Below are 12,640 nucleotides of genomic sequence, written 5' to 3'. Positions count from 1 at the left end.
ATGTTCACCAACCTCTTCACTCAATCATTACTTCAATCCACCCAAACAGATATAGTTTATCCCAGTAAATTCATCGATGCCATAATGTCCTCCCCCTCGTCCGATACCGGATTCTTTGACACCACCAAATGGTGCCTCTGCTTGGGACGTCAATCCTACATTAACGCTCACAATGCCAACCTCAATTTTATTTCTCAGAAATATCTTTCACATATGTATATTAAGTTGGCTTTTCAAACTATAAATATTCCCACGACAAAATTATTATTCTCAGAAACTTTATTAATTTTCATTGAAAATATTCCAAACTTCAAATCAATATATTTAATCGTCTAATTGAGATAATCAAACTTTGTCGCAGAAATTTTTAAATTTTGAAAAGTGAACTTTCTGAATATGTGATGGTTATTTCTGTGAAACGAAAATTAGTTGGTGAAATTTTATTTTGAATGAAAAAACGAAAATTCCTATGTAAAATGTATGGGAACCTAAAAAAAAATAGCGACCCTTGGAGTTAAGCTACAGCGCCTGGCTTGAGGGAGGATTTTTTGTTTGTCAATCACTAACATTTGAGAGGGTAAGAGTTGAAAAAAAAATTCAAAAAAATTTTTTGAAGCACCCTACTATGCAGCCTGTGGCATATTCGATGTTATTAAAAATTAAAATAAATTTTTTCAAATTTCACGGCAGCGCTGCGGCTTATAATACATACATATATGCATATATATGATATACATTTAGGTAATGAGAGGAATACGCCAAAACTATTTGCGAGTGTTTTGTAGCGGTTGCTTTTGCAGAGGGGGAAGTGCAAATGACACAATTTAGCGCAATTGCAACAGCAACACCGCAAACAACAACAAATACTTATGAATATGCATTTTAGTGCAATCGCAAAGTCATTGCAGCATACAATATCTCAGATTTTTGGTAAGAAATAAGAATCTATGTGAACAAGCCCACTAGGGAGAGTGCCACACCCCGCATGAAAGAACAACATCAGCTAAATATACGCTGCTGCCTCCGATGCCCTGCGAGGGCATGCCACAATAATTTTGCGTTTAACTTTTCCTGGACGAGCATATGGTTTATTTATGCGCTTGCCTGCCTGCCTGCATCAACCCGACCCCGCGCTAGTGCATACTGCCATGAGGCTGGCTGCTAACACTAGTCTAACACTAGAAATATTATTCATAGCACATTTTCAGCGATTTGTATTTACTCGTTTACTCCATAAATTGCACTTCCTCTCATTTATCCGTCGCACCAACCCTGCGTTCATATTTGCGCAAATTTTATGGACGTAAATTATGACTGCACATATTCCTGTGCGTGAATGTTTGTGTTTGTATGTTCGGCGGTAGCTGGCTTTAATGATGGTTTAAGGGAATCGGCGAATTATGCTTTCATGCTTTCTAAACAATAGTTGTTTGTGCTGCGTGCAACTATGTACATTGTCGTAAAAAACATGGGCGCCCAAAATTAGCTTACGCCTCCGATTACAATGGCTGCTGACTTGCTGAATTTCTTGCTGCAAGCAGTAAAGCCACGATAGAAAATAATTCCATTAAATAATTATGCGAGATTTTATTGTTGTTACCAGAGTGCTGTAATCTTCTTGAATTTTCAACATAATCTTTACAGTGGTTAAAGTGACTTACGAGTGCACTAATTATGTGCTTGCATAAATTCAGTGCATATTCCTACAAAATAAAACTAAATAAATGGAATGGCAAGAAATTAAAAGTTAACATAATTTGAATCAACATTTGTCACCCTGTTCTTCGCTGATACTTTGGGTCCTTTTTTAGTATTACTGACTAAGTTAGTCTATGTAGGAGAATTTAAACTCTTTGAACCCATAATCTATGTTTTTGGCATACATTTTGTAAACCTGCTTTAGCTTTATTCTCATTTAAAGGTCTTGAATAAATTTAGATATGAAAGCAAACTTAGCTCTATTGAGAGTACAGTTATTTAATTAATAGGTACTATTTTCAGACGGACATTGACAACATCTTGAAAACACATTTGTGGGTTGTGGAATCAAAGTCGTTCGGACCGACAATGTGCATTTTAGATGAGTTTTCATTCACAACTCACAAATTTATTTGTTTGTATTTTTGCTTTTCCATTTTTCAGTATCAATAGGGGGATTCTCTTGCTCTTGCAAGATTGCACGATAACACAAAATGCGGAAATCCTATAGCGAAATGTGCAAGGCCAAGTAAGCACCCATTGTAGAATCTAGTGATATAGTATGAACAGCTGATTCGGTCAATGTATTGAGAATGACTATTGCGAACTAGCGCACCTTCTGCACACATTCTTAACAAAAGACTGTAACAAATCTTTATAATTTAAGTAGAAATTTTAAAATTTATTTAACCCTCTCATGCCCGAATTAAAATGGGTGGAGGAGCTAAAACATTTTTTAGGAGAGATATATGTTAGTATTAACTCAAGTATGAAATGATAAAAATTTAAAAGTCCTTAGTGTCCTGGTTCGTTAGTTACAGGATGTTGCCTATAGACAACAGCACTTTTACAAAATTATTTTAAACAAACTAAACACTTTTCCAATGATTTATTTTTATTATTAATAACTTTATTACCTTTATTTATTTATGTTGTTTCCTTGGTTTTACAATAAAACAGCTATTTTGATCTTTTTAAACATTTTTTGCGTAAACGCCTTTTTTCGTGATTTTGAATATTCGCTCTACAAAAAACGCCTACTACATAATGCAAAAAACCGCGCGTCAAAAAAATTTATATAACGGGACTTAGAAGCATATATGTAAATGTTGCTTATAGGCAACATCGGGCATGAAAGGGTTAAAACTTACCTTCCTCAACAATTTAACGACGAAATATGCATCTATGTAAAATGACAACTAAAACAGGGTTGCAATTTTATTTTTACGTGTCATTCCATAAAAATAAACATGGGTTTAGGTCTGACATATTTTACAACCATTCCAAATAATTTTCAGCGTGTGTTTGATGTTGTGCCGATGCACCAAGAGGAGGTTTTGGAATCAATGGAATCTTAAAAGGATGGTGGAGAATTTTGGAATATGGCAAGTGAGGAAGGTATCATTCCACAAAAGTGGCAAGATCTAACGTTTGTGCGGCATTACATAAAATCTGCATAAAATTTAAGATAAGTTATGACACCGGGGTAGCGGCCTGCCTCACCGCAATCGGCCAAACTATAAAATACCAAATGAAGTATTCTTTATTAAATTTAATTTGAAAATGTTTGTTTTAACTTATTTTTAATGTAAACTGAAATGCAAGGTGCGTCCCAAAGTAAACATCAAAATGAGCTTCGAACAAAGAGCCAACATTAAATTTTGTTTTAAAATTTGTAAAGCTTTTACCGAAACGTTTCAATTGATGAAACAAGTTTATGGCGATGATTGCCTATCCCATAGCAGAGCGCACGAGTGGTTTCAACGTTTTCAAAGTGGTCGTGAGGACATAAATGACGATCAATATGTGGGCCAATCAAAATCCGTGATCACCGGAAATTCCATCGAAACTGCGCCTGAATTTTTTTGACCGAACATTTTGGCTTATGAAAGGTGTGTGCACTGTTTGTTCCGTATAAATCAACAACATTCGAAGAACGATTATTTGACCAAAAATCACATTTTAACCACTAACCACTCCCCGTATTCACCTGATATGGCACCGTGCAACTTCTTCCTTTTCGAAAAAAAAAAATGCATTTGCCCATGAAAGGAAAGCGTTATGCAGACGTAGAGGCTATTCAAAAGGCTTGCACCGGCATACTGGCGGCATACCGGCCAACGAGCTAAAACACTCGTTCGACGTACTTTTGGACCGTGCAAAAAGCTGTATTGAAGCAAAAGCAGACTATTTTGAATAAAATAATCTGATTTTGAAACACCATTTGTTCTGTTTTTTTTTAAGTCCTATTTATTTATTTACTAGCTGGCCCCGCAATCGTTGCCCTGCGTGAAATTATGTGTTTTGAAATGAAAAGAAAGTTAAATTTATCATTTCTTTTTTTTTCAATGTAACGCAGCTTGATAAGCAACATTTTTTGGTTTCTGTTCCGGTGTACAGAAAAGATGGTTTTCCAACTCGTGAGCACGCCACGTATAAGTTAACACTAAACATATTTACGTTTCTCACCAAACATATTTACATTTCTTAATAATTATTACGAAACGTATAAGCATATTTTTGCTATACTTTCGCTGACTATCATTTCCTGTTTACGTCCCAAATTTTGTTTAGCCCATTTCCGATCGTTGCACCCGCGACCCAAAAGTTCTGACGTAGCGTCTGCATTGAATGCACGGTCACGTTGCACTGCATGTGATGATCGCTGCCCACACACTTTTAATAACGACAACGAATAATAATAAATAAACGAAAAAAATTATATTATAAAATAAAATCCTTTTTAAAATAAAGAAAATAAAAAGTATTTTATTAACTGGCGCCCGAGCTAAAATCGCGAGAATTTAAATAAAAAAAAATTTTTCGTGAAAACCCTTGCCTGTAGTGTCCGTCCGCAGGCAACCGCGCGATAAAGTGTCGCTACCGAATCCCGAGTAGCAAGATATGCAAAAAGGACGAAATTCGAGCGATCGGTGCGGTAAATTAAAAAAAAAAAAAAACAAACAATCAAATAATAACACTTATTAAAATTGAAATTGTGAGAAACATTTTTGTGTATAAAAAACAATCATCAAGCAACAGAGACAACATTTTAAAATAAATAAAGCTCAAATAAAGACAATTTACATTGGGAAATTTAAATGAAGCAACAACAATAACATCAGAAATAGCAACAACGAAAGTAATCATCGATAACAACAACATCAGAAATAGCAACAACGAAACTCATCATCGAAAACAACAACATCAGACACAGCAACAACAAAACTCATCACTAATAACAGCAATAGCAGCAGAAACAGCAGCAAGTAATAAAACAATGCAGCAGGTCTACCAAATGTTATTCATCCTAACTTGTGTGGCGACGGAGGACCAAATCTTTGATTATACGTCTTCATACGTTATCACGATCAGTAAAGGTACAGCAAAAATTCAACAAGGAACTCGTACTATTTTACATCCAATAGACCTGGCATAGTATGCAATATCCATATTCAGCACCCATACATTTATCCAACAAAACATCCCAAATCACCACAACCTGTATCCTATCCTGACCCACGAATTAAGACTTACCGAAAATATTTTAGAAAATATAACACCCACTATAAAAAATAAAAGGGCAATAAACGCCATAGGTACTATTTGGAAGTACGTCGCAGGATGACCAGATCACGACGACTTTGAAATAGTAGCTAATAATGATCTAAATAAAAATAATAATAAACAAGTTTATGTAAACGAAGCTTTTCATAAAAGATTAAATAACCTGACAAATATGGTAAATAAAATTGCAAATGCCATAAGAAAAGATGAATTATTAGAAAACGAAATAGTTATAAATTTACAAAACAGAGTAAGATTAATCAAAGAAGAATTGATAGATATTAAAAATGGATCATCATCCATATACATATGTATGTATATTAGACTTAAAAGAAATTGAAATTGCTTTAAGTAAAATTAGAGAAGAAAATATTATGTTCGTGAGTCCCGAAGATGCACTCAAATTTGCTAAAGTATCTGTCCTATACAGTACTAATAAAAAATATATATTATTTGATTAAGGTTCCGTTAACAAAAAAGGAAACCTATGAAAACTTAATTTTAAGACCGGTAAAAAAGGAAAACTCTATAACTAATTTAGAATTTAGAAAAACTATCTATGGTATAGTAAATGATTGTGAAAATTTTATTAATATAAGAATTTGTAAAGAAGATCAAATAAAGAATATTTCAGATACAAAATGTATTCCTAATTTTATAAGTAGTCAAAATTCTACATGTGTAACGAGCAATGATCATCACATCCCATTAATCGAAGAAATCGGATCTGGCGTTATCCTACTAAATAATTACAACGCATCTACATATTTATATCGATGAAACGATGCGAAATCTTTCTGGCACGTTCCTTATTAAATTTCATAATAGCATTATAAAAGCTAACAATATAATTTTCAGTAACATAGAGGCCTCACCTCTACAAATGATTCCTGCATTAATGCAGCCTACTCCTTTTGCAACTGACCGCATTAACTCACTATCACTCGAAGCTCTCAATGAATTGCAGATTAATAATACGGAGGTTATTCCAACCATTCAAACACATCTAAAAATCGGAGAATGGTCAATTTCTGTTATTCTTAGTCTAATTATCGTTTCCATTGCATGTTTGAAATTTTTCTTTAGATATACTAAAGAAATTATTGTTTGGGAATCTCAAATTCCACCCATTAGTCTGGAGCCCCTTACGGAAATAAAATTACCATCTTATATTGATATTCCCAAACCAATAGAATTAGAAGCTCCTAGCAAACCACCAAGATTGAATAGTATCCCCTTTTTCTAAAATGATTGAGAACAATCAAATTAAGAAGGGAGGAACATATTTACATTTCGTAATAATTATTACGAAACGTATAAGCATATTTTTGCTGTACTTTCGCTGACTACCATTTCCTGTTTATGTCCCAAATTTTGTTTAGCCCATTTCCGATCGTTGCACGCGCGACCCAAAAGTGCTGACGTAGCGTCTGCATTGAATGCACGGTCACGTTGCACTGCATGTGATTATCGCTGCTCACACACTTTTAATTCCAATATAACTAATTATTAACATAAGTTTCACAGTCAGTAGTTAAGTGGTAGTCAATAAGAATAGTTAAGAAAAAGAGGTTAGACTAAGAAGACATAGTCTTCCCAACGAATAATAATAAATAAACGAAAAAAATTATATTATAAAATAAAATCCTTTTTAAAATAAAGAAAATAAAAAGTATTTTACTAACTTTTATCTGGCAGTGTGAAACACATAGCATTTCCAAATTTATGCCACACACTATGCGATTATACTTGTGTCCTGCTGATTGTCATCTCAAATGAAATTTTCACTGGAAACGGAATGCGTTTGAACTGAAAAGGAAAACTCAAAGGAATTCTTAGAATCAAGCATTCTGTCCCCTTGTATTCAGTAGCGCAGATGCGGTGACATATCATGCCTATACAAAGAAATTAGAAATTCCACTAAATAATTCACGGCGTCGTCTTCATTGTCAAGAAGATCAATCGATTTGTATGAGCGCAAGTCTCCCGGAATTTGACTTTGAATCTTCCAGTTTAAGTAACAACAACATCGGTATTTTTGCCAGCTAACATTGCGCGTGCACTCAAGGAATCGTAGTAACGATAATTTGGCCAATGTTAGAACATTCATGATGAGTTCATCTTTCGTGAATTGATAAAGGGAAAATGTAATTTATATTTAATCAATTCCAATTTTTAGCGAGGACGATGTAAAATGTCTTCGGCAATGTAATTTTTGTTCGTATCCCATAATTGACGCGGATTTGAAGACAGATATCGAAATGTTTATCGCGAAAAGTGTGCGAACTTCATTTTCATTCCAGTGATTAACACGTTCCAGCAATTGTAATTGCTGACTTAAGTACTTCTCCAGAACTTGCACACACCATATCATTCACAGTACGCAATAACTCAAATAAAGTTGAACCGCGTACACAGAGAAAAATATGGCTAATAAAAATAAAAAGATTGTCTCTATGATCAGTTGCAGGGACCAAGAAGAGGACAGAAGTCAAAGACGAAGATATTTTCATAGAGATTTCTTCTTATTTATATGTGGGAAATCTTCTTATTTTTATTTAAAAGTTTATCTGATTAAAATAATGAGAAAACTTCTTGTTCGATAAATTCTGTCTAAATGTAGGAGAAGGCGGTGAGAAGAGAAGGGAAGCGTACCGTTGCAAGTTCCATTGATTTCTTTTGACATCTTTTTTTCCATACTCTTGAATTCAAAAAGTAACTGAAGTGTATGAAAGAAAATAGAAAACAAAAACGAAATGTAAATCACTATAAGCAACAATAACATAATGATATGTGTTGAGCACGCAACCATAACATACATTATACGCTTCGAAGTGCACGGGATGCACAAACAAAAACAAACTATTCACAAGCATAAGCATTTCAATGTCGCCAATGATAACTGTATTTCTATCGGCTCGTGTTTTTGCATACTTAAGATGATGCAATAATTATTGGGCATCAGTCAGTATTAACGTGAGTGTGGCCCGACGCATGTCTTATAAAAATTGTGGCAAGTTTGTAAAATGGATATATTCAGTTCGGATTAGATGCAATTGAAACGCTGCCCATTTTTAAATCATGGGAGTTAAATGATGATATTTGCTCCATTCTTGTGGACTACAGAGTGACATCAACGATAATTTTAACAAAAATGGATTGGGAAGATATCGACTGTTTATTTGAAAAGCTTCCAACAAAATTTTTTGGCGAATGCATCAAGTTTAAAGCGGGATTAAGAGAATGGAGGAAGAACATGGTAAGTGCAGCATAACTTAATAACTTCTTTGGTGTACATTTATGCAAGCATTTTTAGAATATATCGCTTGTATGTGATGCAAGCACCTTATCTGAGAGTAGTCGAATTTTGGAGTGGTTAGAGAAAATTTCTGACGACTTAAATGCAGCTAAAAGTTCAAGAGATTCTTCACCAGTACTCCAGCCAACGTATGATAACTGCATGGACAGTCGCAGCTTAACCGACCTTTTAAAAGGTACGGTTAAAGGGCTGCTTGTGCTTCACTTTCAGCAGAAAAATGGTTTCTTGGACGCCAAGCAGCAGAATACATTGTGTCACTGCGTAATAGAGAATTATATAGGAAGGCGGAAAAAACTGACATATGGAGAAATGCAAAAGTGGGCCAACATCATCTGCGATGTATTCCCCAAAGAGAATCCGGTATGTATATCCATACGTATATGTAATCATTTCATGTTTCAAAATGAAAAAAATCAGTTCTGCTTACTATTTTTTAATTATTTTTGGGAAATCATTTGGCACACTTAAAACGTTGTGCAAAACATAAACAACCAAATTAGGAGTTTAGTATGAAGTTAGATTTGTACAGTTTATGACGAAGGATAAACTTGTAAAAACTATTACTATTAAAAATTAATAAATAAAAATAGGGCCAAACCAAAATAAAACTAATTTTGTTGCATATGTTTTGTGCAATACTATTGATTTATTTAATTGTAACATGGTCTATTTTTTTAATGCAACTATTTAATATTTAGGAAACATATTTTCTAGCAAGAAAATATGGTAAGAAAAATCCTACGGGAAAGCTATTTTCACGCAGGACGAATGCTGACAAAACCAATTATAAAAAGTTTTCAACCGATCGCGTACAACTACCGCTCCGCCAGCAGCTTTATCCAGCGGTATAAACAAATAGATTGTTTACTCTCACAAGATATACTTATTTCTGAATATTCAGATAAGTATTACGAAAAGAAGTGCTGGCTTCAGAATAATTGCACACCATGGGAATAGGTTATCTGGTCAAAGAATTATAGATATCCATAACGCCAGTTCTTTAGGCTGCATTTTTAGTGAATGGCCGCGCTATAAGGACTTTCGTGGATATGAACTTGTGAGTTCTTATATTCAATGCTTTTTTCAAATAATTCAATAACTTATTTTCCATAGGTAGAAATAGACTTTGAGACTCTTTACCCCGGGAAAGGAAATATGTTATTTTTGAAATTGGAGAAGTTTTATAAAGAAATCCTCAAAATTTTTGATAGAGATATAAAAGACCGTGTTTCAAGGGAACTATTCTTAAAGTATTTGCACATTGACAACATCTCAAATGGTAAGGTGGTTTATCAAATGAAATTGCGGTATTCAGGATTTCGTGCTATATAATATGCAAACGACCATATTACCATGGCAGTGCAATCACAAATTACATATAGATATGTATGTATATGTACAACAATAAATTTTATATTGGGCTGTCGTGGTGATTTGGAAATACAATGATGCCGGATCGTATGTACGAAATCCTGAATATCACTTTTAAAATAATAAAATTTTTATTTACACAATTTTTTTTACAGAATGTAAATATTGTATAAGTACAATTCTTCTACATGCTTTGCTACAGCCTTTGAGGCTTAATAAGGACAAAAAACCAACAATAGCTGATGCCCAAACAGATTTCGTAACACTCGTTGCTACATGTAATGATATTCAACCCACAATAATTGAATTGAAGAACCAGTTTGCGGTAAGAAAGGAGAAACTACAGCCGAGAATTATCGTCGTTGAATCAGATTGGTCATCCATTTCAGAGTTGTAAATGTACTACGTATATGAAGTGCGTTGACTGCATTATTAAACTATCGTACGTTTATACATAAGATAGAGTATTCACAAAGAAGCAAGCAAGTATGGGCATTTTTAGAACAATATTTTTTTTGAGTTGAAATCCGAAGAATTTTCTTCAGTGGCAAATCTTTTGAGTAAATTAAACTAATTTCGTCTAATTTTGCTATAATGCCCAATTTTGCTTATTTCATTTGTCAAAAAGCTCACTTAAATCCTATAGAGCTGATTAAACATCTAAAGTCAGCACATGGTACTCCACCAGTTTGTAAATTTCAATGTAACGAATATAATTGCAAACAAATTTTTTATAACATTCACAGATTTCAAATTCACCTCAAAAAACATTTGAAAATAGAAATTCGCAATAGCCAATCTTGTAAAGAAAATTCTCTTGCTCTTAATATTCAAATTCAAACAACTAATTCATCAAATCAACTAGTACCAATTCAAAATATTACTTCTTTAAAAGATTCAATGATCGCGTTTCTACTTCAACTGCATTCCAATACGAATTTTTCTCTGAAAGACGTATTCGAAATTCAAAATTCCGTAACAGAGTTAATTTCAACCCCAATATGTGAAATATTAAGAGCCATTAGTAATTTTCATGAAAATAATTATATACTTGAGGAAGTAATTAAAATTATATCTCAGCCATTTTATGATTTAACCACCGAATACAAATTTTTCAAAGAAATAGAAAAACTAGACCTGTATAAACATCCGCAAAAATATATTGTTAGCGACGAGCTCTCAGAAGTCATACTTAATAACAACCCAACTTTAACCTCAGCTAGAACCGAAATAACCCTATCAGACATTCCTTTTCAAATTAAAAAATTTTTTGAGAGTAAAGGGATCTTAGAAGCAACGCTTTTAAATATGAAAACCTTTTCAGAAAACCTTCCTTATACTCATTTCATCAATAGCAGCTTTTGGCAAAATTCAAAGAAAAATAATGTAACGATTCCATTTTTTTGTATATGGATGACTTCGAAATTAATGATCCTTTGGGCAGTAAATCTGGCCAACAAAAATTTGCGGTATATATTATAACTTTCCAAGCGTACCTCAGTACCAACTTAGCAAATTATCAAATATATTTGTAGCAGGGTTTGTTAAAGTTCGAGATCTACAAGATTGTGGATTTACTGTTTGCCTTACACCACTTCTGAATATTTTAAAAACATTGGAAATTAATGGCCTTCAAATAAATGTAGATGGCAAAAGCTGTATAATACATTTTAAACTAGTACAAATTTTAGGCGATAATCTTGGTCTTAGCACTGCGTTAGGCTAAGTCAGTTTTTTTTTGGGAATTCTTGGTGCAGAATATGCAAAAGGCAAAAACTTCAAACTCGTACAGATTGTCTTGAAGTCCCGAACTCATTACGAACTAGAAGTAGTTATAATATCGATATTTTACTGAACAATCCTGTTGTTAGTGGCATTAAAAATGTTTCGATATTTACTTCCTTGTCAAACTTTCATGTAACCGATAACATTGCTTGTGACATAATGCACGATTTATTTTTGGGTGTTTGCAAATATAATTTTTCCAAAATTTTACATTATTTTGTGTATGAAAAAAAGTTTTTTTGTTTAGAAACTTTGAATTACAGGAAACAGATGTTTCAGTATGGGGATACAGAAATTGGCAATATAAGTCCACCCATTCAAAAGCACCATATACAAAACGCTTCATTCAAAATGAACGCGAGACAGATGAAAACATTTTCTCAATTGATCTGCTTTTGTTATCTAATTACAACGATACAATTTTAAATGATCTCCAATTATTAATTGAAGAGCATAATTTTACGTACCAAAAATTATTTAAGGAACATCTGAAACCAAAGTTTCATAACCTAGTGCATTATCGTACAATAATTAAAAAATTGGGGCCAATAAAACTTTTATGGACATTTCGGTTCGAAGCTGAACACCAGTTGCACAAGCAATACGCGCAAAGCATTACCTCCAGAACAAATGTTCCATTAACATTAGCAATTAAATCCTCCTTACGATTCGCCCACTGTGTTTTAAAAAACAATTTTTTTCAGCCAGAATATAGTTTTACAAATATTGAAGAAATTAAAATGGGATGCAATGAACATTTGTCATCTATAAATTTGAATTTCAGCTTGTACAAGAGAACAAATGAAATTATGTTCCGAGGTGTTAAATTTAAAATTGGCCAACTATGTGTGTGTACTGTAACTATAAATGAAAATATAAATATATACGAAGTATTGGATT

At 33.3% G+C, this 12,640-nt stretch overlaps 1 protein-coding gene across 1 annotated transcript; it reads left to right on the top strand.

Moving 5' to 3' along the window:
- Window positions 1–8,313: 8,313 nt before the first annotated feature.
- On the top strand, window positions 8,314–10,352 carry LOC120781955. The gene is made up of 5 exons (XM_040114114.1): window positions 8,314–8,524; window positions 8,582–8,944; window positions 9,486–9,641; window positions 9,698–9,863; window positions 10,111–10,352. Exons 1-5 carry the CDS (start codon window positions 8,420–8,422, stop codon window positions 10,350–10,352), a joined length of 1,032 nt encoding a protein of 343 aa, XP_039970048.1. The 5' UTR covers window positions 8,314–8,419.
- Window positions 10,353–12,640: the final 2,288 nt, after the last annotated feature.

Source organism: Bactrocera tryoni, unplaced genomic scaffold, assembly GCF_016617805.1.
Source record: "Bactrocera tryoni isolate S06 unplaced genomic scaffold, CSIRO_BtryS06_freeze2 scaffold_780, whole genome shotgun sequence".
Lineage (NCBI taxonomy): Eukaryota > Metazoa > Arthropoda > Insecta > Diptera > Tephritidae > Bactrocera > Bactrocera tryoni.
This window is presented reverse-complemented; position numbering and strand designations above follow the sequence as displayed.